Source organism: Olea europaea, chromosome 8 (assembly GCF_002742605.1).
Source record: "Olea europaea var. sylvestris chromosome 8, O_europaea_v1, whole genome shotgun sequence".
In the NCBI taxonomy this organism is placed as follows: Eukaryota; Viridiplantae; Streptophyta; class Magnoliopsida; order Lamiales; family Oleaceae; genus Olea; species Olea europaea.
The window spans coordinates 16,389,864-16,417,456 of NC_036244.1; the positions used below are offsets into that span (position 1 = coordinate 16,389,864).

At 35.3% G+C, this 27,593-nt stretch overlaps 1 protein-coding gene across 6 annotated transcripts; it reads left to right on the forward strand.

Moving 5' to 3' along the window:
• The first annotated feature begins 6,215 nt into the window (after positions 1–6,215).
• On the forward strand, positions 6,216–26,753 carry LOC111398986 (DExH-box ATP-dependent RNA helicase DExH5, mitochondrial-like). Of its 6 annotated transcripts, none has more exons than XR_002703489.1 (19): positions 6,216–6,800; positions 7,605–7,759; positions 7,825–7,912; positions 8,229–8,459; positions 15,651–15,746; positions 16,640–16,828; positions 16,921–17,080; positions 18,625–18,755; positions 19,522–19,689; positions 19,768–20,040; positions 21,178–21,372; positions 22,819–23,022; positions 23,204–23,273; positions 23,356–23,504; positions 24,372–24,677; positions 24,856–24,915; positions 25,111–25,166; positions 25,307–25,417; positions 25,610–26,753. XR_002703489.1 is itself a non-coding variant. In XM_023026177.1 (19 exons), exons 1-19 carry the CDS (start codon positions 6,465–6,467, stop codon positions 26,069–26,071), a joined length of 3,537 nt encoding a protein of 1,178 aa, XP_022881945.1. In that variant the 5' UTR covers positions 6,218–6,464; the 3' UTR covers positions 26,072–26,753. The 6 variants fall into 6 exon arrangements, 5 of the variants coding, with proteins under 5 accessions (XP_022881945.1, XP_022881946.1, XP_022881947.1 ...); XM_023026177.1 differs by having other exon boundaries at positions 6,218–6,800; positions 25,014–25,166; XM_023026178.1 differs by lacking the exon at positions 6,216–6,800 and adding an exon at positions 7,353–7,405 and having other exon boundaries at positions 25,014–25,166.
• The last annotated feature ends 840 nt before the right edge of the window (positions 26,754–27,593 follow it).

The following is a 27,593-nucleotide window of genomic DNA, read 5'->3' on the forward strand; positions in this document are numbered from 1 at the left end:
CATAAACTCATAAAATCATATTGTATCTTCAAAAAATTAACATCCAATAGCCAAAATTAATTGACTTGGCAAACAAGAAACACAAGGATCATTGAAGTAGTGTTTAAAAGAATAATGTTATTTTGTTCCACTATATTTATAACCTCGGTTTTAATGTGGCATTTGAGAATATGTTAAATGATATGTAAAATTAAATGACTTATCTCATTTAACCCATCATTTAATGACACATTAAGGTCACGTACACTAGAATTTTGACATCAATAAGACTATATAGCATTATTATGTTTAAAATGTATATGTCATCAAATTTAGTTCCCGTTTGGCCCTCACTAATTTTTATTCTATTACATTTCATTTTTCTTTCTCTTATTTTCAACTACTCAATCTTCCATAAAATAATATTACATATAAACTGAAAATTTTTCATTCTTGTTTAGTCACTTATTTTTCAAAAAAACACTATTTCACCCATTAATTTTTCCACAAAATGGAGGCCGAACGGGGGCTAATTTGCCAAGTGGAACCTTACTTTAAACAAGAAAGGAAAATGAAAAAAGATGGAGAAAAAAATCCTCCCACTAAATGCCTCATCCCGTCCTTCTCCTCCAACTCCACCATTTCCATTCACCTTGGTACCACGACTACAACACCACATCTTCCCTCTCCACTACCACCATCTAGTGGTTGTGCCGTTGTGAAAGGCAAGCTGTGGCGGTTGCAATGGCGGCAATGGGTGGTGAGGAGGATAATTATTATTTTTTTCATTTTTCTTTGATCATTTTTTGCTTTTTTGTTTCTTCAATTTTAATGACGTATTTTTGTTTGTCAAGCTAGTTATTCCGTAAATTTTGGCTAACAGATGTTAATTTTTGTATGGATGTAAAATAATTTTTTGAGTTTATTTATAGCCCCATAAGGTAGTAATTTTTTATCCAAAAAAATCAATTTTTTGATCGTTATTTCACTATTTCAATAGTCATCTTTTTACTTCTTCATTCACAGGTGAGATACGCTTTTCTCTTTAACGGTCAAAAAATTAATTCTCATAATTACTACCGAACATGCCTAATTTTGAAACAAAGTTAAGTTCATTTATGATTTTTATACAAGAGATACAGCTATGTACCATTCACATAATTTACTCCATATGATCAAGCTCATATTAGGTTTAGCTAGTTAACTATTTAAACGAAAAAAGCCATAAACCAACCAATAAAATTCTCACAACTTATCTGAACTTGATTCTACACTCATTTCCACCAAAAATGATGAATTGGTACTTCATGCTCAAATTTAGAAATTTTGTAATCATCAATAAATTCATTAAATCGATGCTTCAATTTTATTGAAACATACATCAATTCAAGTCTTTAGGCACTAGTCAAAGTTGAGAAACGAAATCTAACTTTAATATATTTAATATATGCCACTTACGCGACGATTAAATTAATATTTAAATGGTCATATCATTAGAAAGTATTCGTGGAACAATAATAAAGATTGTAAATCACAATGCTCCATTGAAATATTGCAAACCAAGTTGCTCTAAAAGTGGGTTAAAGACTATCATTGTAGTTTTTCCCATTTACGGTCAAGATCAAAGCCTAGCTCAAGTGGTAAAAGCGAAGCTTTACCATATTATTGACTTGGGTTTGAGTTCGCTTGGATGAGAGGACAGGATTCAAAAGAAGAAAATGATGATTACAGTTTATTAAGGGGCCACAAAAATAAAAAATTTGATCGTTATTCATCACATTAAGCCACTATATTTGACTATCTCTTGTGTGGGTTCCGTAACGACTATATTTTTTATTTTCATTCTTACAAAAATTGGAATCAAACGGAGCCTTAGTTAGATTAGATATAGATAGATAATTAAAAAAACATAAGCTGGCCTTTTTTTATTATTATTATTTAAAGAATCATTTTTAAAATGGAAAAAAGAATAGACATAGTTTTTCCCCCCCTTTATTTCTTTCTTTCTTTTTATTTGCTTTCAAATCAATAAAATATATCTTATGCGTTTTGCGGGTGGATGAATCTTGAGGTACAGGGTGAATCACTCTCGAGCACTCACATCAGGGGTGGGGGGTTTTGGCCAGGGTTTTATTTAAGTTGGTCCCACCAACTGTGAGGGTCGATAGGGATAGAACCCCTACTTGATAAAACAGTAAAATCCTCTGCGAGTTAAATGTATATTATGAATGACATTAAATTTAACATTATTTAATGTGATAGAGAAATCATGATCATTGATTTTAAGCACACTACATCATATCACTGTCAAATTTCTTATGGGTGTGCTACATGTACACTTTTCGTATGCAGAATAGTTAGCATCCATCATTATGGAGGGCCTGCACATTATTTATTATGTGTGAACTCCCTCCATGTGAGGAGAGTATCATCTCTTATATATAACAAAAGTGTACAAGTAATATTAGCCCTGTTTGAGCCACATTATTTTTTCGTTAAAATGAAAAATATGATTTTTATTCATCATATCAAGTCATCATATTTGACTTTTTATTTATTGTGTGGGATCCATAAAAAATATATTTTTTATTCTCATTTTTACAATAACATGGCTCAATTATCTATTTCTTATACAAAGGGAATGTCCTCCACAATAATGTACATGTAAATTAATTTTTAATTTTAATTTAGCCCATGTTTGGCCCACATTTGTAGAAAAGAAATAGGTGGAATAGTATTTTTTGAAAAATAGCGATTGGGGGTTTTATTTAAGTTGGTCCCACCTACTATGAGGGTCGATAGGGATAGAACCCCTACTTGATAAAACAGTAAAATCCTCTGCGAGTTAAATGTATATTATGAATGACATTAAATTTAACATTATTTAATGTGATAGAGAAATCATGATCATTGATTTTAAGCACACTACGTCATATCACTGTCAAATTTCTTATGGGTGTGCTACATGTACACTTTTCGTATGCAGAATAGTTAGCATCCATCATTATGGAGGGCCCGCACATTATTTATTATGTATGAACTCCCTCCATGTGAGGAGAGTATCATCTATTATATATAACAAAAGTGTACAAGTAATATTAGCCCTGTTTGAGCCCCATTATTTTTTCGTTAAAATGAAAAATATGATTTTTATTCATCATATCAAGTCATCATATTTGACTTTTTATTTATTGTGTGGGATCCATAAAAAATATATTTTTTATTCTCATTTTTACAATAACATGGCTCAATTATCTATTTCTTATACAAAGGGAATGTCCTCCACAATAATGTACATGTAAATTAATTTTTAATTTTAATTTAGCCCATGTTTGGCCCACATTTGTAGAAAAGAAATAGGTGGAATAGTATTTTTTGAAAAATAGCGATTGAAAAAGAAGGAATTTTATTTTATTTTATGTGTAATACTATTTTATAGAAGATTGTGTGTTGAAAATAAGAGAAAGAAAAATGGAACGTAATTTAATAGAGAGTAATGGGGCCAAACGGGGCTTATATTTTGGCTTATATTTTACATTGGGGAAATTACAGGATACCATACTTTATAAATTAATAGTTCTAAAATCAGAGTGAATGTTCAATTGTTCAAAAATAAGATATTTAATGTTTAAATATTAAATATTATAATACATATTTTATTCCAAACCCTAATTAATTCCCCATTTCTTTTCTCTCTCTTCATTCCTCCACTCTCGTCGTCGTCTCTCTCTCTCCCCCTAAATCTTCTTTCACACCACCGCAAAATCACCCCTCCGTCGGCGGTTTGCAGCGCCGCATGTGGCGTTTAGCCCAGCGCTGCACACAAAATGCAGCGTCGCGCCCTTCGCCTAGCAATATAAGGCGGTGCTAAGATCTGGCTGTGGTGGTAGCTCTTTCGCTCGTCCACAATAATGTACATGTAAGTTAATTTTTAATTTTAATTTAGCCCATGTTTGGCCCACATTTGTAGAAAAGAAATAGGTGGAATAGTATTTTTTGAAAAATAGCGATTGAAAAAGAAGGAATTTTATTTTATTTTATGTGTAATACTATTTTATAGAAGATTGTGTGTTGAAAATAAGAGAAAGAAAAATGGAACGTAATTTAATAGAGAGTAATGGGGCCAAACGGGGCTTATATTTTGGCTTATATTTTACATTGGGGAAATTACAGGATACCATACTTTATAAATTAATAGTTCTAAAATCAGAGTGAATGTTCAATTGTTCAAAAATAAGATATTTAATGTTTAAATATTAAATATTATAATACATATTTTATTCCAAACCCTAATTAATTCCCCATTTCTTTTCTCTCTCTTCATTCCTCCTCTCTCGTCGTCGTCTCTCTCTCTCCCCCTAAATCTTCTTTCACACCACCGCAAAATCACCCCTCCGCCGGCGGTTTGCAGCGCCGCATGTGGCGTTTAGCCCAGTGCTGCACACAAAATGCAGCGTCGCGCCCTTCGCCTAGCAATATAAGGCGGTGCTAAGATCTGGCTGTGGTGGTAGCTCTTTCGCGTTGGCTCTGGTGGTGTTTGTTGTTGGTTGTGGTCACGGTAGTATAGGCTGCGTGATGTGGGTGTGTTGGTGTGTGCTGTGGTGGTGCGATGGTGAGGCATGGTGGTGGCTCAGGCGACGATGTGATGATAATAGGGTGGTCTCAGTCGATTGGATCAGTTGAGATGTTGGTGATGTGTGGTTGTGGTGGTGGTTCTAGCGGCGACGATCTGGGTGATGTGGTGGTTGTGGTTGGATCTGGTGGGTTGTGGTTCGAGCACCGGTGTTGGATAGTGTCGCAGTGCTCTCAGTCGGCGGCGATGTACGCTTCCCCCGTCGGTGCAACAGCTCTCTGGGTGTAGTGCTTAATGGTGCGGTGAATGTGGAGGTGGAGGTGGAGGTGGAGGTATGCGTTATGGTTGTGGTGTTTGGGTGGCGGGTGATTCTGTGATGTTGTGGTTATGACGGTGGTGTGTTGTGGTGGTTCTGTGACGCCGAAGCTATGACAGTGGCGATGGTGCTACTGTGACGCTGTTGGTGTGGCGATGGTGGTTCTGGCTGTAGTGGCCACAAGTATCGGTGATGGTCACAGATGATTTGGCTGTGGCTGATGACAGTTGTGATGTAGTGGTTACAAGTGTCGGTGGTGGTCACGGATGATTTGGTTGACTGTGAGTCTGTGACCATTAAATTGGTTAATTCGTGGCCTAAAAATTATGATCGTGACTTATAATTGATTAAGTTGTGACCAAAAAATTAATCGCGACCAACTAATCTAATAATTTGCAAAGAATAAATGAGTTGTGACCAATAAAAAATTTGATCAGTGACCGATAAAATTTTTGATTCGTAATTGAAAAAAATTTGTGACTTATAAAATTTTGATTTGTGATAAAAAAAAAAAGTTGTGACCAACAATTTGATAAATTGTGGCTAAAAATTAATATGTGACTAATTAAATAAATAACTGTGATCAAATCGTGACCAATAAAAGTTTTTATTTTGTGACTAATGGATAATTTGTGATCTATAAAAAAATTTATTTGTGATCGAAAAATAATATGTAACCTATAAAATTTTTTATTTGTGACCGAAAAATAAGTTGTGACTATTAAATTGATAAGTTGTGACTAGAAATTAATCCGTGACTAATTAATTTTTTGATTTGTGACCGATGAACAAACTGTGACCTTCAAAATTTTTGAATTGTAATCGTAAAATAATTTGCGACATAAAATTTTTGATTTGTGACCAAAAAAATTATAAACTAGTAATTAATTGTTAATTCGTGACCAAATTCTATAGATCCGTGATCTAAATATATTAAATTAATAAAATAATTAAATCATAAATAAATTTAAATAAAAATCTGATTTTTGAATTTTGAAACTTATTTTCTTAATTTTGAAATATATCATACTTAATTTCCCACTTATGAAATTCTTTTACATTTTACATTTCATGTGCAGGAGCTTTAGTGGAGCCCACTATTATAAGCTCCGTTTGGCCCTCATTTTCTGAAAATGAAAATGGGAAAATAATATTTTTTTTTTAAAAATGAGTAGTTGAAAAGGAAGGAAAAATTTTCAATTTACGTGTAATATTATTTTGTGAAAAATTGTGTGGTTGAAAATATGATAGAGAAAAATGGAATGTAATGTAATTTAATTTAATGGGGCCAAACGGGACTTAAGACGCGTGTCCGTTTGCTGCATAATGTCCCATCTGGCGTCAACAGTCATCACCCCCTCGTTACACCTTCAATACTATTATTATCAGTTTCCTTTCCCTTCAGCACGGCCGCCCTGCTGACAGCAACCAACCTCGGCCGGGGAAAGCCGACCCGAACGGACAAATATTTTCCCCCTTTGTAAACAAGTGCAATTTCCGGTTGCACGAACCGTCCTCTCAATTCATCTCTTACAATTTCTACCCCAAACCCTAAACCCCCTTCTTCCACTCTCCACCACCTCGCTTACAATTAAAATGAAGGACAGGCCGCCGCCGTCGCCGTCACGCGGCGCACTTTACGTGCCGCCACATCACCGCCTCTGCTCCGTCATCACTACACCGTCTTCCACCTCCTCCCCCACTAAGGATTCCGTGCCTACCACTTTAAGTACTAATAATACTACTCGCAATCAGAGCTCATCTCTTCATTCCATAGTTAATAAGAGTAATGATAACAATAAGAATACTGGCAATCCTTACCCGTACTTGCCACCTCATCAATATAAGCAGCAGGCACAGGCGAAAAAATCGCTGCATTATAAGGTGTCAGAGGAAATTTCCTATCGTGACATCGAGTTTCTGACACATCAAGTGAGTTTTATATGCAAAAAGTGATATCTTTGTTATGGGTATATTTTCGGGTTTACTCGTTGTATAGACGGCTGCTAATCTATTTTCTTGTACAATTTTGATGACTATTACAAAAAATATAGACATCGTTATGAATTTAAAATTGAAACCTGCATTGCTTTGAGCAGAGGGAGTTATTTGATAATCCTTGTACGTTGTCCGGAATATGATTAACAGCAATTTTGTTGATTGAGGGTTTTCATGCATACTAGGTAATTTTCTTTTACACTGTACTGAAGACAAGGATCGGTGTACACTGGTTTATAAGTATGAACTGAGCAGGGTGAATTCTTCATGTCAAGGAATTGCTATTTGTCAATGAGTTTCTAAGTCAAATAGCAAAAGTATGTTCTGTTATAAATATTGAAAATGATTTTCCTGCAGTAAAATTTAATACTGTGACATTTCGGCATGATGCTTAAAAATAAAAAATAAAAAAATTCTTGCAGATGTATCATTACATGAAATCATTCTTCTTTTGTTTGTGCACTTATTAGGAAAATCACAAACATAAAAGTGGTAATTTGCACATGGGGACCACATGTGAACCAAGATGGGAGACATTGGTATATGCATAAATATCCATAACAATATGCTCATTAATTTGGCATGATTATCTGCTAATATGAAACATGATATTTTATTCTCTCTCATTTATATTGTCTTTATGTCTTGACTTGGCTTTTGTTTCTTATTCTAATCCAACTGTAATGTGATACCCAATCTCCGAATTTATTTTTTTTAATTTGTTGTTTCTGATCGTAGGATGCTTCCACCTTGGATGACGTTGATGGCTGGAAATGGAAGTTAACTACTCTTTTAGACAATAAGGATAAGCAAGAACTAGTATCAAGAGATAAAAGGGATAGGCGCAATTATGATCAAATATCAGCTTTAGCGAGCAGAATGGGTTTATACAGGCACGTTTCACATGACCCTTGATAAATTTTCTTTTGAGACATGTTTAATAAAGTACTTTTTGCAGCCACCTGTATACAAAAGTGGTAGTTGTCAGTAAGGTTCCTTTGCCCAACTATCGGTTTGATCTCGATGAAAAGCGTCCACAGAGGGAGGTGCTTTCTTATGCTGCTTCATGCAACTTTTTAATATATAATTGAATTCAAACCGACCCCAGTGTTTTTATTTGTTAGATTTTCTCTAATATCTCTAGAATTGTGTACCGTTCCATTTACTTTTTCCGTAATGATTCTTCAACTTTAGTTTCCAACTACTCGACATTTGTGGATTTATTGTTTGAAGAGTACTTCATTGTCTATTATTGCTTTTGAGCTTCACATCTCTTTTTCAATTTTGGTAACCCCCTAAAAATTAGATAATTTCTGCTAACGGCTTGTAATCATGTGATTAAAATGATTTAGAAATTTTTAGGTGATCTTGCCTCCACGTTTGCAAAGGCGAGTGGAAATCCATCTTGGACAATACATTTCCCAAAAGCCCAAGGGCATGGATGCATTTTCAAGATCAAGCAGTAATTGCAGTATTGCTACCAATGAATGGCTTTTTGAGCAACCTGAGCTGCTTACACCTGGCGAGGTTTCCATGGAGAAAATTATTTGGCGAAAAAGTCAGCAAATGCAAGAGGAGCAACTGATTTGGCAGGTTCAATCACCTCTGCATAATTAGATTACATTCTTTTTTATACAGCTATTCTTCGTCAGCTTTGACTTTTTATCAATTTCGATAAGAGATGATAATTTATTGGGGTGCTCATCTTTTAAGTCTTCATTCTATGTCTCAATTTTGCCGTGCTTATTGGCATCTGGTCTAGACATTATAAGAGTGTTACAATACACTCAATTTTGAGAATGTAAAAAACCATTGTTTAATTGAACTTTTGAGGCTTAGGCCTTGAGAGGGTGTTCGTTGAGAATTAAAATTTGATTTTTTAATAGATTGTGGTAGAAGTTTTTGAAATGTGTGGTTGAAAAGTTGTAAGACCTATGAAAGATGTTAAAATTGATTGTTTGACTTTGACTTAAATTAAAATTAGATTTTAATCCGTACCAAACTGGCTCTAAAATGCGCTTCATATGAGACTAATATAAAATGCTTCAAAACCTGCCCCCGTGAGTGCCATTAGTGAGGGTTATGCCTTGAGGTTACGCCTCTAGGCTAGTGAAATGTGTGCTGCTTTTGTTTTCCTTCCTTGAGCATTTATTACTGGTATCAAGTTTTTACCTATTTTCCTTATTTCCTATAACATTTTATGGGTATTTTTATTTTTTTTAATACCTTTTCAAGGATGGAGACAGTGAAGGGGATAGGAAAGGAGAACGCAACATTGCAAGTGGAGGATGATAAGAAAGAATAAAAAAAATTGATAGTGATGGATGATGAATGGGTATCAAATAAATGATTCTTTTAAGTATTGTATTAGTATTGATAATTTCGGGGATTTCTAGATTGTCTTTACTTCTAGTTGCAGATTACAATTTTGTTACTTTATTATAACTTAATATTTGCTAATTTATATTAATCTATTTAATAGTTATTAAATTTTTAATTTGTTTCATTATGGATTTTCAAGATGATTAATGGTTGAGGATAAGCTGCTTGTATACTTCTATATTCTTTCCAATAATTTTAATGGTTTGTCTCGAGGCTTATGCTTCACCTCAAGGAGACAGAATGCCTCAGTGCCCAGTTGAGCCATTTTAAACATTCATAAAAACTATCATTTACTGGTAATTTTGATAAGAAGTGTATTTAAAGATCCTTTTCTACTCATGCCTCCCTCCTCATCCTTCTCATATTATAGCATCTCTATACTCGTCCGTGTAGATCTTCATCCTACTTTCTACACTTTTGGTGCCTGTTTCCCATGATTTTAGTGCTTACCAGTGATATAATTGAATATCGTGGTTCTAAAATCTTGTGATCCGAATTCAAAAACTAATAATCTATAGACCTGTTTGAGCCATATTCTTTTTAAAAAAAAATACATTCTTCAACAGTGATTTGACATCATTTTAACCACACATTTTTCAATAAAATAATATTACACGCAAATCCAAAACATTTTCTCATTTTTTAATCACACATTCTCCATCAATCTACTATTTCAAAATACGTTCTTTCAAAATAATGTGGCTCAAACACACACATAATTTCTAAATGGATAGCTCTGGACTTTGTTTAATCTCTTGAAAAGTAGTAAATTTATTTGATAAATAGATCGAAGAGAGTTTTGGCTTTCTTCTTAACTAAAGAGTTACGGATCATATTTTGCTTATATCCAATTATTATAGTTGGGGTGCTAGCTTTTAGGATTTTGAAAGTGAGAAATCAAAGGATTTATGAAGAAAATGTTAATGCAAAGATATGATAAACCAATAATTAATCCAGCAGATGGCTATTAAATGTGCCTGGGGATGAAAATGTTCTTTTAACTTCAAATAGCTGAAAATAAAGCTGAAATCTTGGCTTATTTACGCCCCAGTCTGGTTGCTGCTTTACAACATTTCTTCTATATTCTGCTGCAAGAAATCTGTTACCTTTTGTTCTTGTAAAAAGTGATATATCTCAATCCTAAAATTCTGCCTGTGATTTCTATACTGTCATAAACTTGTTGGATTTTGAGATTGCCTACATCTCGAGAAAGGCTCTAAACTTCTTATGGTTTTGTGGTCGTTGAGCTGGTCTCCAATATTATTGCATCCATTTGAAGTTAGCTATTCTATTTAGGGCAAAAGAATTAACCATGACTTCGATTTCACTTTGGGCCTCTCTTCTAAAATTGGACCAAGTGGAGTTTTTAATGGTGGACCAGCTGGAAATTCAAAAATTGGGCCGGCTGAATATTTGGGATTTTATTCAAAAGGGCGATTTAATGGGCCGAGCCCAAGGCAACAAAAGGGACGACCCTGATGAGAGCATTGTCGTAAGTTAGGACACAAAGAAGATACCTGCTGGGATTTACATGGAAAACCGGTTGATTGGAAGCCAAGGCAGAATAATAGAAATCGAGGATACCAAGTTTCAGTAGACCAGCAAACTAAAAACCCCTCATCAAGCAGCGCATTCAATTCTAAACAGATAGAACAACTTTACAAAAAATTTTCTAGCCTTCAAGCATCTGACAAATCTTCCCCAAATGGACCTTCAAGCTCACTGGCCCATAGAGGTAATTTTTTAAAGGCTTTAAACGTCACCTCTCAATTGAAAACTCCTTGGATCATTGATTTTGGGGCATCAGACCATATGACGGGTTCTCACCAACTTTTTTCTTCATATTCACCATGTGGGAAATTTCAAAATTAAAATTGCACATGGTTCCCTCTCGTCTGTTGCTGGAAAAGGGAGTATTCGCATCTCTGACCCCATCACTTTAGAATCCATTCTTCATGTTTCAAATTTAGCCTGTAATCTATTATCTATTAGCCAATAAACAAAGAACTCGAATTGCTCGGCTATATTTTTTCCATCGCACTGTCTTTTTCAGGACCTATCATTGGGAAGACGATTGATAGTGCTAAGGAGTGTGATGGGCTCTACTACTTTGACAAGGTTAATTTGAGTAAGCAACATCAAATTGCCGTTTGTGATTCTGCATATGTTTCTAGTAATAGTGAAATCTTGTCATGGTATTATAGAATGGGACACCCCAATTTTCAGTATTTGAAACATGTATTTCCTTCTATTTTCTTGAATAAAAGGCACGTCAATTTTCAATGTAAATTCTGCGAACTTGCTAAACATCAAAGGACATCGTTCCGAAAATCTACGTATAAACTATCGAATCCGTTCACAATGATCCATAGTGATGTATGGGGTCCCTCACACATACCTAATCGAACTAATACAAAATGGTTTGTCACATTCATTGATGACCACACTTGACTTTGTTGGGTGTATCTCTTAAAAGAAAAATTCGATGTTCGATCTGTGTTTATTAATTTTCACTCCATGATATTGACCTAATTTGAAACACCTATTCAAATTCTGCACACTAATAATGGCACAGAATACTTCAACAAAAATTTGGGAGATTTCCTTTGAACACATGGAATAATTCATCAAAGCTCTTGTGTTGAAACACCTCAACAAAATGGGATTGCTGAACGAAAAAATAGGCATCTTCTGGAGGTTGCCCGAGTCCTAATGTTTACTACAAATATGCCAAAAAGATTCTGAGGTACCTGATCAATCGAATGCCCAGTCGTACCTTAAACCTTGACTCACCACTTACAAAATTCCAAAAATTATTTCCAAGCTCTCGACTTGGCTCAAGTCTATCACTCAAAGTGTTTGGTTGTACCACCTTCGTCTACGTTCCCGGCAATCAAAGAAATAAACTAGATCCTCGAGCGATCAAATGTGTCTTTATCTGATACTTTCCTATTCAGAAAGGATACAAATGTTATGACCCTTCTACACGAAGAGTCATTGTGAGTCTTGATGTCACATTCTTTGAAAACACTCCATATTTCAAGAAAGCCTCTCTCCAAGGGGAGGATCATATTGAAGATCGGTACCTAAATCTAGATCTTTTTCCCCTAGAACCTATCTTACCATCTAGTTCTTCTATGTCATTAACAAGTGACAACTTGAATTCAGGGGGAGATGCAGAAAAACAACGAAATGCTTTCTACTCAAGGAGACCAAAAGCAATGCATGAGAACCCCGCACCTAAAGCACCAAGAGAGTCGGAACCAATGATAGCTCCAGAACATCATGACACCACAAAAGTACCTGAATCATCAGATATCAACCTTCCCATCGCTCTTAGAAAACATCCCAGGTCATGTACTCTTCATCCTATCTCAAAGTTCATGTCATTTAACACTTTAAGTACAGAATTCGGCAGCTTGACTTCTCAACTTGACCGTACAAAAATTTCAAAGAATATTCAGGAAGCTTTGGAAATTTCGAAGTGGAAAGAAGCGGTAATGGAGGAAATGCTAGCATTGGAAAAAAAACAAAACTTGGGAAGTAGTGGACCTGTCTAAAGGAAAAAAGATCAGTTGGATGCAAATGGGTCTTCAACTTAAAATATAAAGCTGATGGGACAATAGAAAGGTATAAAGCTCGACTGGTTGCGAAAGGATACACACAAACGTATGGTATTGATTACATAGAGACATTTGCACCAGTGGCTAAATTAAATGTTGTTTGAGTACTACTATCATTGGCAATAAACCTAGATTGGTCTCTCCAACAATTGGATATTATGAATATATTTCTAAATGGAGAATTAGAAGAAGGGGTTTATATGACATTACCTCCAGGTTTTTGCAAGGTAAATGAGGATAATCAAGTTTGTAAACTCAAGAAGTCACTGTATGGTCTTAAACAGTCATCTAGGGTATGGTTTGATAGATTTGCAAAGGTACTAAAGAGGCAAGATACCAACAAGGGCAGTCAGATCACACTATGTTCCTCAAAAGGTTCAATGATGGAACTAAAACAATCTTAATTGTATATGTTGACGACATAATCTTGACAGGTGACAACATAATAGAAATGGAGAAACTAAAGAAGAGTCTAGCAGCCGAATTCGAAGTAAAAGATCTGGGACAAATGCGATACTTCTTGGGAATAGAAGTAGCTAGGTCACATAAAGGTATCAGTAGCTCACAAAGAAAATATGTACTTGATCTTCTTACAGAGATAGGAATGCTTGGATGTAAACCAAATGATACACCTATCGATGCGGAAAAAAGGATCGAGAATGTTGGGAATTCTGAAGACATAGATATCAACAATTGGTAGGTAAATTGATTTACTTGTCACACACTAGACTTGATATTGTATTTGCAGTTAGTGTGGTAAGTCAACATATGCATGCTCCAAAGGAAGTTCACCTAGAAGCAGTCTACAAGATACTCAAATATCTCAAGGGTTCCATCGGAAGAGGTCTATATTTCAAGAAAGGTGAGAGAAAAGAAATAGAAATCTTCATGGACGTAGATTGGGCAGGTTCAACGGAGGATCGAAAGTCAACTACAGGATATTGCACCTTTGTATGGGGAAATCTAGTAACATGGAGAAGCAAGAAGCAAAATGTAGTAGCTAGAAGTAGTGTCGAAGTCGAGTTTAGAACAGTAGCACAAGGAATATGTGAGGGGCTGTGGTTGAAGAAACTCCTACAAGAGTTACATGTTACAATAAAATTTCCAGTGTAACTTTACAACAAAACTGCTATCAACATTTCTCTCAACCCAATTCAACATGATCGAACTAAACATGTAGAGGTGGAAAAACATTTTATTAAAGAAAAAGGTAGAAGATGGAACTATTTGTATGACATATGCTCCCACACAGGAGCAAACAGCACACATCATCACCAAAGGATTATCTGGACAAAAAATTTGATGACTTCATTCACAAGTTGGATCTGATCAACATTTACAATCCAACTTGAGGGGGAGTGTTGAAATCTCGTGGATATGACAGTATCTTAACTACCATAATTAATATTTGTATTTAGGAAAATTGTAATTATTGAATGATTCTTGGAGATGACTAGGTCAATTTAGGATTTAGGAAATAATTCTTTTTCCTGTAATATTTTCTTTCCTTATTTTTAACTCTTCCCGTGTACTATTGAAGGGGACACCCGATTGTAGTGTATATATGAAAAATTGAAAATTTTCTCCTTTTTCAATTCTCTGTACTTTCACTATGAGACCCATATTATGAGGCCTTTTCTTAGTTCCTCTTTTAGTAATAGAAGTTTCATCCTCTTCTTCCTTCTGTCCCATAGGCAAAGACATAACTACATCATCCCTCAACTTAGCATCATTCAGTGGCTTCTCTAACTTCTTAGTATTATTCTCTTCAAGCACCTCATGACACTTGGCTTTTTGCGCTTCACTTTCTCTAAGGCACGGTTTCACATCCTTTCCCTTGGTCCCTGCCATGTGGATTTTGTGCCTATTGATTCATATTATTAGCATTCTTGGGATCTACAAGAATTGCGATTTCATATCCAATATCCCCGGAATCTTTATTAGTTGATTGACATTAAAATTAAATGCCATGGAAGAATCATTTTGTTCCATTGATTCCTGGAAAGTCATAGTTATTTATATTAGGATTTAATTATTTCATTTTTACTTGGGATGCACAATTATCATGAATGAAAAATGATCAAATACTTAGCTAACAATAAAACATAAATAATCAGTAAGACACATTTTATCTCACACTTGTACTACAATATCACAAAAAACACGCACACACAACTAAAATAGCATTTGCAACACTAATATGTATAAATCATACACAATATAAAATTTTATTTAATCTTTACAACAAATGGTCAACAATAATAAATTTTTTGTTAAAAGAAGAAATAAAGACGGAATAAAAAATAGATACACAAATACGAAGTGTTTGGGCTTTGGAAAACTTCCAAGATTAGGCCAATAGTGGTTGGTGGAGTTGGTGTGTGAAATTTCTGAAAATAGGTCCGTTGGAAACCCAGCTTGGGGGAAAATGAGTTAAAGAATTACTCCAGCACCAATTTAGTTCCTAGGTCCATATTATGTCCAACTGTCCAAGAAATGGCTACCAAAAGTGAATGGACCGGGTTGACTGCCTTTTTTACGCCTTCCCTGTATGTAGAGCCTTTTCTTAATGCCTAACCTATCTTTTCCGCCTTTTAGAACATTGGTCTTTACTGGTTGCTTTTAAGTTTCATTTAATCTGATTTCTGATCATCTTAATTCTGCTATATTTATCCACTAGAATTGATTTCTTCCATTGAAAAAACAACTCTCTGCTTGTGTTTGAAATTGATTCAGAAGTGCCTCAATTTTCTTTCTCATACTTATTGGTTTTGTACAGCAATCTACTGAAGGCAGAGAGATGATGGAATTTCGTAGTAGTCTGCCTGCTTATAAGGAGAGAGATGCAATATTAAGTGCCATTTCGCAGAACCAGGTACGTCAATGTTTGGAGCATCTGTTGTTCTTTGCTGTTGCCTGGATTTGGCACTTACTTAAATCATTTTTTTTCCTTTTCTGGAGCTTTGCTTGAGAAATGGTGATTAGAAAGTCTTGCTTTATGTTACTTATGAATTCTATTACCTGTTTGACTATGAATAGACCTGCGCTCCCAATACCACTCTACTGGGTGAATGGTGTCACCAATTCCTCATCTTCTTGATCAAGAGATCTAAAATTAGCAGCAAAAAGTTTTCTAGTGACAGGATAGGTCATTTTGTCCGTTTTAGATTTTCTAATCCTTCGTTGTGTTTCAACAATAGCTGCTATGTTCTTGACCAAATGATTTCCCCCCCTATCTGACTGACCCTTGAGTGTAAAATAAAAGAGAAAAAAAAAGAGAATTTTTATTTCAACTATCATAGTAGAATTTTATTAGTCGCAAGCTATGTTGGTTTTAAATTTGTAGCTGATGCCTTTGAATCAAATACTGTACCCAATCAAATTCTTTAAAGCTTAATGCTTTAATTATTTTCTTTTCTATTCCTTGTGATGAACTAGTAAACCTTTTGAGTTCCTTTATACTTTCACCAGTTCTCCTTTTGATTACCACTGTTACGTTGTTGCCTTTCAATTGCCCCTTTCCATTATATCATCTTTCATTTGTACTTGGTACTCATCTGGCATGTGTCTGTTTGGTTAGGCGAGAAACATGTAATCTTCGATATTTGTTGCCAAGTTGTGCTATTAATTGATGTGGTTTTACACACGCTTTAGTGACAATATTTGCTGACATTTTATGCTTCTTCACGGCAGGCTTCAAAGGGAAGGAATTCTCTTTTTACGTATAAAATTTTATGCAATTAACAAGTTGAGAAGTTCAATTTTTAGGTTGTAATCATCTCTGGTGAAACTGGTTGTGGAAAGACCACTCAGATTCCCCAGTTTATTCTGGAGTCTGAGATTAACTCAATTCGTGGAGCAATGTGCAGTATCATATGTACTCAGCCCAGAAGGATATCTGCAATGTCTATATCAGAGAGGATTTCCGCTGAGAGAGGGGAGAAATTGGGAGATACAGTGAGTCTTAATACCACAAACACAATCACTGGGATAGTAAATTACCATATGATTTTGCCTGTGAAAGTATTTAATAATGCCTCTCTTGGCAGGTTGGATATAAGGTTCGGTTAGAGGGTATGAAAGGAAGGGATACCCACCTCCTCTTCTGCACAACAGGCATTTTGCTGAGAAGATTACTAGCTGATAGAAACTTGAAGGGTGTAACGCATGTTATCGTCGATGAGATACATGAACGTGGAATGAATGAAGGTTCTTTTGTTGTCCCAATTGACTGTATTATATAATTATTACCTATTGGATGCTTTTTTCCTCTCCTAAGCACTAGGAAGCAGTGAAGTGCCACGGGAGCTGGTGTGTCGGGCACACTAGGTGTCATGTCCTTTTTTGTTTTGTTTTGTTTTGTTTTTTTTTCCTCTATTGGTTCGTGATAAATCAATGAGATGCCTCCGACATGGAAAATCCATTTCATGATCGAAACTGAAAAGAAGAGAAACTAACTACCAATAATTGAAACCAAAAAGAAAAGCAAGGTAAGCTAACTGAATTAGGGCAAAGAGGAAGCCAACCTCCATATTTGGCATATTTGGGTACTAATCTATGATTCCACAATCAACATGCTAAATGGGTAATGGAAATGGTGAAATGGCACAAATAGACGAAATAGCCAACAATATGGGAAAGGAAAGCCATGGAGACTGGAGAAGTGAGAGGGGAGGGAAGCTTTTAGACAAGTAGAAGGGGGAAGAGGGAGAGGCAAGTGGTGACATTCTGGTGATGGAAGTAATCTTTGGGAAATAAAAAAGACATTGAAATCAGGAAGAGATAGATAAGGTTGGAACATTCTGGAGATTGATAAGAATTAATTAGATGATGCGGGCTTAAAATCTGGTGAGGTGGCTTATGAGATGACCCATTCCGATGTTTGTGTTGGGCCACCTTTTCAGTAGAAACAAATTGACCCAATTACTTAGACGTCCCACATGAAAAGAATTATTTCTTTTATAAACAACACAAAAATTGTTATGTTACGACTCAAATTTCATGTGATTTGGAAGTTTGGTTCATGGAGGAAGCTTAGATAATTTTGGTTTGGAAGTCCAGATTAATAAGGGATCAAATGTCATCAAGAATTGTGAGTTTGATTGGGAAAAAGGACTTTGGGGAGGAAGGAAAACTCATTTGAAAGATTTCTTACCAAGACTGCGTGCCTGGCGCCCAGATGATCAAAAAATGGGACAGGGACATGGCGCCATCTGTCGCTTAGAATTCGATTCTGATGCTGATTTTTGATTTCTACTTCATCCAAAACTCTAAAATTTGACTCCTATAAATACTCCACGAGGTGTAGGCTCTTAATAGGCTCAAGTAACAATAGATCATTGTCATATACGTTTGAAACTTGAGAGGATTGTTTCGATTTAGATTGTGAGTATTAAATCTTGTAAAACAATTTTTGTTTCTTGGTATATTGAAATTCTCCTCTGCTCGTGGATTTCTTAGATTTGGGTTCCACGTAAATATTGTGTTCTTGTGTGATCCATTATTGTCATATTGTTTGGATTTTCTCTTCTTTATCATTTTGTCGAATTTTCAATGAAAATAAAATATAAATATAAATTATTTAATTAGTCGCCACGTATATATTCAACTTTTTTGAAAAATCACGTTTCGGTGTGTTTGGGTGTTCCCTACTTGCTCTAAGCATGTGATGTGGCCTTATTGAGTTGAAATGCTCTTTTTGTTCTTGAAAATAGAAATTGCTATGAGTAACCATTTGGCGTATTTCATGACAGATTTTCTGCTTATTATTTTGAAAGATCTACTACCCCGCCGGCCAGAACTAAGGCTAATTCTCATGAGTGCAACCTTAGATGCAGAGCTCTTCTCATCATATTTTGGTGGGGCTCCAATGGTCCACATCCCGGTGAGCTAGTGGTCTTTTGGTCTGTCCTCGTAAATTATATACTTGAATAACATGATTGATTGAACTTTGTTAGTTTCTCTTGATAGTTTCTTGTGTCTATATTGCTTTAGAAAATGTTATCATAGTCTTTGGCAATAAAATGTGCTATTGCAACGAAGCTGCTATTAGTTGGTAGTTATATTCTATATGACATGTAGATTTGTAGTCAACTAACGACAATAATGTGACATGTTAGTGTTTTTGTTTACCATGTTAGCGAGTCTACTGAATTTTCTAATGTGAGTTGTTGAGTGATGGATGAGATAAATATTTGATAAGTTTGGTGGCCACCTGAAAACCCTTTAAAATTTAATGGCAATGGGATGATGATTTGATAAGTTCGGTGATCATCAAAAAACTTTTCATGTTTAATGGCCAAAGGGATAACGATTAAATAAGTTAAGTGATCATCCGAAAAAATTGTAAAAGTTAAATGGCCAATGGAAATCATTGTGCAAAGTACCATTTGGATTTTTAACCCCACAAATTCTGGTTGAGGTTTGGGGTGCCTATTTGTTCTTGGTTTCAGTATCATATAGTTTAATAAAGATAAAGTTAAAGCAAATAAGCAGTTAGAGGTTGATTAGTAGTTACATAATATTATTAACTTTGTTTCTTCTTCCTTTATCGTAAGAAGTTATTTTGAATAGATACTGGTATTTCACCTGATAGCTTGACGAATTTTATATGTGAACTTACCTTAAATCTCTCTTTTGTTTTCATTTAGGGTTTCACTTATCCAGTACGTACTCATTTTCTAGAAAATATTTTGGAAAGGACAGGATACCAATTGACACCATATAATCAAATTGATGATTATGGTATGGAGAAGATGTGGAAAATGAGTAAACAAGCTCCAAGAAAGAGAAAAAGCCAGCTTGTTTCTGCTGTTGAGGTAGTTTAACTGCTAGTTCTCATGTCAACATGAGTATATATTTGCTGATGTGTACATCTTGTTGGGAAATGTTATTAGGAGGCACTTAAAGCTGCTGATTTCAAGGATTATAGTGCTCAGACTCAGCAATCTTTGTCTTGCTGGAATCCTGATTGTCTAGGTTTCAATCTCATAGAATGTCTTCTGTGCTATATATGCGAGAATGAAAGGCCTGGTGCTGTTTTAGTTTTTCTGACTGGGTGGGAGGATATAAGCTCCTTGAAGGATAAGCTGCAAGGTCATCTTCTAGTAGGAGATACTAGTCGCGTTTTATTGCTGGCATGCCATGGTTCCATGGCCAGTGAGGAGCAGGTGAATTCGTATATTAATTGTCGACTGTCCCTGTTATTTGGTTCTCTATATATTACTGTCAAGATAGATTTTGATTTTTGTTCACAGTGGGAATTTTCTATTGTCCATGCATTTGGAATGAGTCAAATTTTGAACATGAACTTGTGGAACTTGTTCACTTAGCCATTTATATATCCATATGACCTTTTGTAATAAACTTTTATATTAATGCCTTTGTAACTTTTATCGAAGATTCCATACTCCTATAATTGCTGCAATGGTGTCATTTTGCAATGTTACATCCACAAAGATGCACAGGAAATAAAAAAAGGAAGAAGAAGAAGAGAGTAACAGAGGAAAAGATACCTTTCAAAATAAATAAATAAATAAAACAGAGGAAAAGATAAAAACACTTATAATCTAGGCATTATGATTCTTTGTTATCCTTCTCCATGGTTTTTAGTTATTTTGGCATGTGGTCACTGTGTGTTACCTGCTCCCTTGATGACTTGGTCGGTACTTACAAGACCTGGCACATTTAATGATGTCGACTGAACCACCACAAACTGACCTACGTTTAAAGCAACTGAAGATTGTCCATATAACCTGTAAGGTTTACTTGTTGAAACATCATGCCAAGTCACTTTGTTCCTTCTTATAAATCTAAGTACCGAGTGCTAGGCTACTAAATGTTATTCAGAGATGGAAAAAGAGAAAAACTTGCATCTATTAGTATGATGAAAACTAGTTATTCTTGTCTACAGCCTCAAGTCTTCCTTTCTGAAGCAGTCCTTTCTTGGTGTTTTCATCTACGCAGCCTATTATTTCAAGAAATTATACAGTTTAGTTTTGTATGTGGATATTCGTCACATATTTAAGAATAAAGTTCCATTGAGCAAGTTTTTGATGACAGATATAGATGAATGTATTGTAAATAGATTATGAGCCAACAAGTCATATTCTTCTCGAGGTTGAGTTATATCTACAAATATTAAATCAGATCTTTTCTTACCATATTATCCCTGTTTGGCTTCTTTTTCATGCTATCTGCCTTTCGTGTGCTGAAGAGCCGGTGTTTGTATAATAGAGGGAAGCACAACTTCTAGTGCAAGTTTTTCTCAATTTTGTTTGTTTATATATTTCTTTGCCATCGGACAGAAATTAATATTTAACAAGCCTGAAGATGGAATAAGGAAGATCGTTCTAGCTACAAATATTGCTGAAACCAGTATCACTATTAATGACGTGGTTTTTGTTATTGACTGTGGGAAGGCAAAAGAGACGTCTTATGATGCGCTAAACAATACTCCTTGTCTGCTTCCTTCTTGGATTTCAAAGGTTTCAGCTCGACAAGTACGTAAAATTTACCATTAAAGTTTAATTATTTCTTCATGGAATCATATTGAGGTTTGGTTCTTATAAAATTCACTGTTATTTAAAGCTATCATTTCAAATTACTTAATAAGGTGCATGCCTCAAGGCTTGTGAGGTGTCCTGCTCCTTGACTTTCTGAATATGTTTTTTGGTGCCATGCTGGCTGGATCCCATAAAGGTGAAAAGTCGTCGTCTTCCTTTTTTTTTTTTTTTTTTTTCCTCAATTGCTTACTGCATTTTTTACTCTCAGCCTCCCTTGAGCCTGCAAAGTTAAAAAGTCCTTTCTTCTCTTTTTGTTTTTAACAATTTAACTTGATGTCAACCTTCATTGCAACCATTACATGTGATGCTCTTTGCCATATAGCGGTTAGAATTTTATCGCAGAGGTTAAAAGTACAAAAGATTTCTCAACTTGGTGGAGTATAAGATGTAACGGTTGCATTGGATGTTGCCAGCATGTTGGGTGAGAAAAGGACTTGAACTGTGGGCTTCAAGGGACCACTGACTTAAAATACCAGCCAGCAATTGAGGAGAAAAACAATAAGGCCATTCCACATTTATGGGCTCCACTCCACAATACTAGGAAAAATATTCAGAATATGATGAGAACTGAGGTTTTGGCCTTGGAAAAATAGGCCTCAAATGTTGCCCCTTGAAGCTCATTTTTGTCGCTTCAGTTTGAGGTGTGACTCAGCTATTTCTAAAACAATATTTTAATTTTTAATTATGTTGTTCAGTTGCTTAATAAGAATCCTAGTTAAGCTGCAACAATCTTTAGTAGTAAAAGATTTGATATCTTTTAAGTTTCCTATTTGTTCCAGCGGGATAATTATAATCCCTTTATTCTAACGGAGTTCATCGTTCTGGAAATTGGAAGTTGTGTGAATATGCATAACCCTTGCTAGGGTGAAGTAGTCTTATTCTCTTCTTAGCACTATTGTAGGGAAAATTTCGTCGGGCAAAAAGGCCAAAAAAACTTCCTTGGAAAAATATTCTTATTCTTACACCAAACTCAATTGCCATTTAATCTGCATGGAGCCCACCAGTTTTATTCATTTTTGACTAGGTACAAGTCATTATCTTGCAACAAGGCGGCGATATGTCCTCGTCAAATGTGAAACTGTAAAGAAAATTCAACTCCTAGCAAAACAACCATGGAAATAAATAACAAACACCCACAAGATAATTGTGTAGAAAACCATTTGTAACATCCCTTACGCCATATATCCTTGAAAAGATCCACAAGCACAATCTCCTATATGATATTGATCTTATGTTTTTCCGTGTCATTAGCTGCTGGATTTGATGTTTGATTTGTCTGCTAGAATGTGCTCTGATCCAGGGGCATTTTAATGTTCACATTTGCTGGCATTTATTACCTTGGTATTTACAAATTCATAAGTGACTATTTTGTCAAATTATCAGAGAAGAGGAAGAGCTGGACGTGTTCAGCCAGGAGAATGCTATCATCTCTATCCAAGATGTGTATATGATGCTTTTGCAGATTATCAGTTACCAGAAATTTTAAGGACCCCACTGCAGTCTATTTGTTTACAAATTAAAAGTCTGAAACTGGGTAGTATTTCTGAGTTCCTGTCTAGGGCACTGCAGTCGCCGGAGTATCTAGCGGTAATTCTTATTGAGCTATGTTTCTGTTTTATAGAAATAGCACATGTCACTGACTCACTGGGAACATATTTTTCTGAACCATATTCTTTATTAACTTCTTTTGGGATAGAAAGGACCAAATATATGTGTCAACAATCATGTCTAAGGTTGTTATACAACTTTCCTTCACATTTGCTGCTAGGTTCAAAATGCTATTGAATATTTAAAGATCATTGGGGCTTTGGATGAAACTGAAAATTTGACTGTTTTAGGTATGAACAGATCTCCTATTTTCTCAATTTTATTCTTATTGAGGTTGCATTCAAAAATTAGTTTGCCTGATGTCCTTGACAGGACGCTACTTAACAATCCTTCCAATGGAGCCAAAACATGGCAAAATGCTTATACTTGGCGCTATATTGAATTGCCTGGACCCAGTGTTAAGTGTTGTTGCTGCTCTAAGTGTCCGTGATCCTTTCTTAACCCCAATGGACAAGAAGGATGTAAGTCAGACTTATGTTTTAGTGATTATGTTATGGCATACTCATCCTCAATTCTGATGCTATTCATCCTTTACAACTTTTAGCTTCTTTTCCTTTTTATCGGTCATTTTCAATTGTTCTATGGTCGATGTTGACTGACTACTGTTAAAAACCCTATATTGTGATTTTCCTGATTATTACATATGATTATCTAGATAAGACTATAGTGTTGAAGCAGCAGGATATTACAATTTTTTGAGAGAATTACTCATTCACCTCACTTTGTCTCTCAATTCTGATATTCATCCTCAGCCCCTCCCTCTCTCTCTCTTGGTAGCAATTTGCTTATTTACATTACCATGATCATCAGAGACAGATTAAAAAGGAGCGGATTTCCATTGCATTCAGTTAATTACCCCATTCTTCAGTGCTTATGATTGTAATTTAACCCACTCTTTCTAAAATGATTCAAAACATCAAACTAATTATATTTTGATATAGCTCGGAAATGTAGCTTGAGATTCACTGGTATTACATGCTTCAATCACCTGCGCCTTCTTTCTCTTATCTTTGATCCACCAAAGTTCTCTGTCCCTGATGTAGAGAGAGAAAAGATAGCAAAAGCCGAGAAGACAGAAGATAGAAATGTTGGAAAATTGGAAGAGAAATCTAGATAGGAAATTTTTGAATATGTCGTATCAATTTATAAATTATTCAGAAATACTAATCCTAATTATACTGAAGCTACTAATAAAACTTGAAAGTTGCCAAATGACAATAACGCTGCAATATTGGAAACTGTGATTGAGATGATGAATGCAAAGCGAGCACCCTATTATGATGAGAGTATAAAGAATTGCTGGTAATGTTACTGTCTTCTCTTTTCAGTTAGCAGAAGCTGCAAAAGCTCAATTTTCACGTGATTATAGTGACCACCTTGCTCTTGTTCGGGCTTTTGAGGGTTGGAAAGTTGCTGATAGAGATCTTGCTGGATATGAATATTGCTGGAAGAATTTCCTGTCAGTACAGTCCATGAAAGCTATTGATTCTCTACGTGAGGAATTCTACTCTCTGCTGAAGGATATTGGCCTTGTTGATAGCAACCCAACCATTTTCAACACATGGAGCTATGATGAGCATCTTCTTCGAGCTATTATTTGCTATGGATTGTATCCTGGAATCTGCTCTGTTGTGGTAAGCCATGGTTTTATTTGCTGTTTCAAAGTTCACGAATGGTATTGATTATATGCAATTGTGATGCAAAATAAAATACCATTTATATGTTGGCCAACATTCCATTCTAATACCATTTATGATCTCAATTGTTGATTCCATTTTCATTTCTATTAACATTATGTAAATGCGTTGACAGCACAATGAGAAAACCTCCTTACTTAAAACGATGGAAGACGGGCAGGTGCTTTTGTACTATGTAAGTGTTTCACTGGCTTAGTATCTTCTTATGTTGTTAGAGATCAATATGCATGGATTAATTGTGTTTCTCATGGTCTCTATTAATTATCGGCTTAGAACTCGGTCAATGCACGTGACTCAAGGATACCATATCCATGGCTTGTTTTTAATGAAAAGATCAAAGTTAACTCTGTCTTCCTGCGGGATTCAACAGCTGTGTCTGATTCAGTGCTGGTCCTATTTGGCGGAGGCATCTCAGAAGGAGTTATGGTAAATTTCTCAATCTTCATATGATTATCTTTGTGCCTCTAGATGTACTATTCAGGTCCTCAGCTACATTTTCGGGATTTATGTAGTAGTAACTTGTTAATTTCTTGTGATGATATGAAATCTTTTTCTTATTTGACTAGGACGGTCACTTAAAAATGTTGGGTGGATATTTGGAGTTTTATATGGAACCTGCTACAGCAAAACTGTATCAGAGTTTGAAGAGAGAGCTTGAGGAATTTATTCAAACAAAAGTAAGTGAACAATGAAGCAATGCCCATTCACTGATTCTGCTCTCTCATTTATTTCAGTTTCATGGTTGTTGGAATTTGCTGGTGTATCATGTTGCCTATACAAGTGGAATATAATATTTTTGTGTTGGATTTTAAATGCATGTCAACTTCTCTTGTGATCTTTACTGAATGCTTGCAAATTTTTGTGCGCAGCTCCTCCATCCGTGGATGGATATACATTCCTACCATGAACTTTTATCTGCAATACGGCTGCTGATCTCAGATGATCAATGTGGCGGTAGATTTGTTTACAACCGCCTGATAGAACAAACCTCCAAGCCATCTATTGTATCAGAAGCTCCAATCTTCATACCTAGGTTACAAAGCGGTCCGGGGGGTGATAATTCAAAGAGTCAGCTACAAACATTGCTGACCCGAGCAGGCCATGGAGCACCAGCATACAAGACGAAGCAGCTAAAGAACAATCAGTTCCAATCAACTGTAGAATTCAACGGTATGCAGATAATGGGGCAGCCATTTAACAACAAGAAGCAAGCAGAAAAAGATGCTGCAGCTGAGGCACTGCAGTGGATTTTGGGACGGAATCAAGCAGGCCATGACCACGTTGACCACATGTCAATGTTGCTGAAAAAGAGCAAGAAGGACCACAAGTAGATATGGAGGTAATTTGAAATCTGATGCTTCCTTCCGGTGTTCGCACTTAAAGATCCATGACTCTGTCAATTGGTGTTAGTCACATGCTGGCGTGGACCGCTTGCCAAGTTGAAAGCTACTGAAAATCCCAGAACGACCATGTCATATTGACCACCTACAAATAGTTTGCAAGTTCTTGCAAGAATGTGCAACAGATAATCTCCATGTCTCTGATTCTGAAGATGAACTTATATTGTCCACTCTGGGTAGTCCAAGTTGGCTGGACAATTTTTGCTTGAGCAATTGCACCTTGAAGTGCATAACTGTAAAGATGGCATTTGTGGAAATGTGCACACAAGGGTAGTTAAAAGGGTAATTTTACCATTGTGGTATAATTTTTTCAACCTCAATTACCCATTTCTTGTCTGTAGAGTTAATTCTAGTTTTGAAAACCATCAAATATATTTATTTACCCTGGCGTGGTCGAGTTTCATATATATTTTAATTTGACTTAGGCTACTATGACAGGACTAGCCAACATGGTTTGAAAACAAGTGCTCATGTCAGTGCCTGTTGGCCGCCCTTGTTTTGTAGTATTGCTCTTACTTTTAGAAGAGTACTTGTTGTACATTACCATTTATAGATTGGTGAGGTGGTAAAAAAGAAGTGGGGGAATTCTATTTTTTCTAGTTGGTTGGTGAAATTTTGGTTTAATCATATTTCGCCACATCATTTGTTGGTAAACAAATCTTTAAATTGCGATGTACATGTCGCATGACTGTTACTTTTAACAGGGTGTGTTGATTATTCTCAAAATTTGAAGTTGCACAATCTGGGAAGAAAGAAGGCGTCAACTCCGAAGAACAACCTCCTTTTCATTAATACGGTGGCTTCATTTTCTTCATAGTCTTCGCCTATAATCCCTCCCATCATTAATAGCTTTCCCTTCCTCCCCTACATTGCTTTCACCTCTTGTGTGGCCCCTTTCGCTCTAGATTTATACGAAAAAATTTCATTTCAAATAGTTTTATCAATAGAATTTTCGAGTCATATTTTTATATCAATGACCCAATAGTAATTAAAAATTTTATTTTGATAAATTAGTTTAATGGCTAAATAAGTAATAACAAATAAAAAAAATTAATATTATCTACATTTTTGTCATGGATGGAATTTACTTTATCAAACTTTTTTTTTTCTTTTGAAAAATTCCACCCATAGTAATTTAAGATTAAGAATAAAGTTTCAATTAGTAGTATTAAAAAATATGTATTTGAGTAGATATAATTTATCGATGAAAATTTAGTCAATAATAAAAATAATAAAAATTAATATTAGTTAAAAAGCATTTCAAGAACAACATTTATAAATATAAAGAATTAAGGCAATATATTAAGAAATGAATAAAACGAAGAAAGAATAGATGTTTCCTTGACGAAGAATAGATCAACAATTGAAGCACAATATATGATTGTAGACGAAATCACCTATGACATTGGCTGATGGATGTGCGTCAATAATTATTGGTGAAATTGTTTTTGGT

Coding starts and splice junctions, on each gene's coding strand:
- LOC111398986 (XM_023026177.1), top strand. CDS start 6,465: ATGAAGGACAGGCCGCCGCCGTCGCCGTCACGCGGCGCACTTTACGTG. Junction 23,505..24,371: donor CCCCAATGGACAAGAAGGAT/GTAAGTCAGACT, acceptor TTCTCTTTTCAG/TTAGCAGAAGCTGCAAAAGC. Junction 24,678..24,855: donor CTGGAATCTGCTCTGTTGTG/GTAAGCCATGGT, acceptor ATGCGTTGACAG/CACAATGAGAAAACCTCCTT.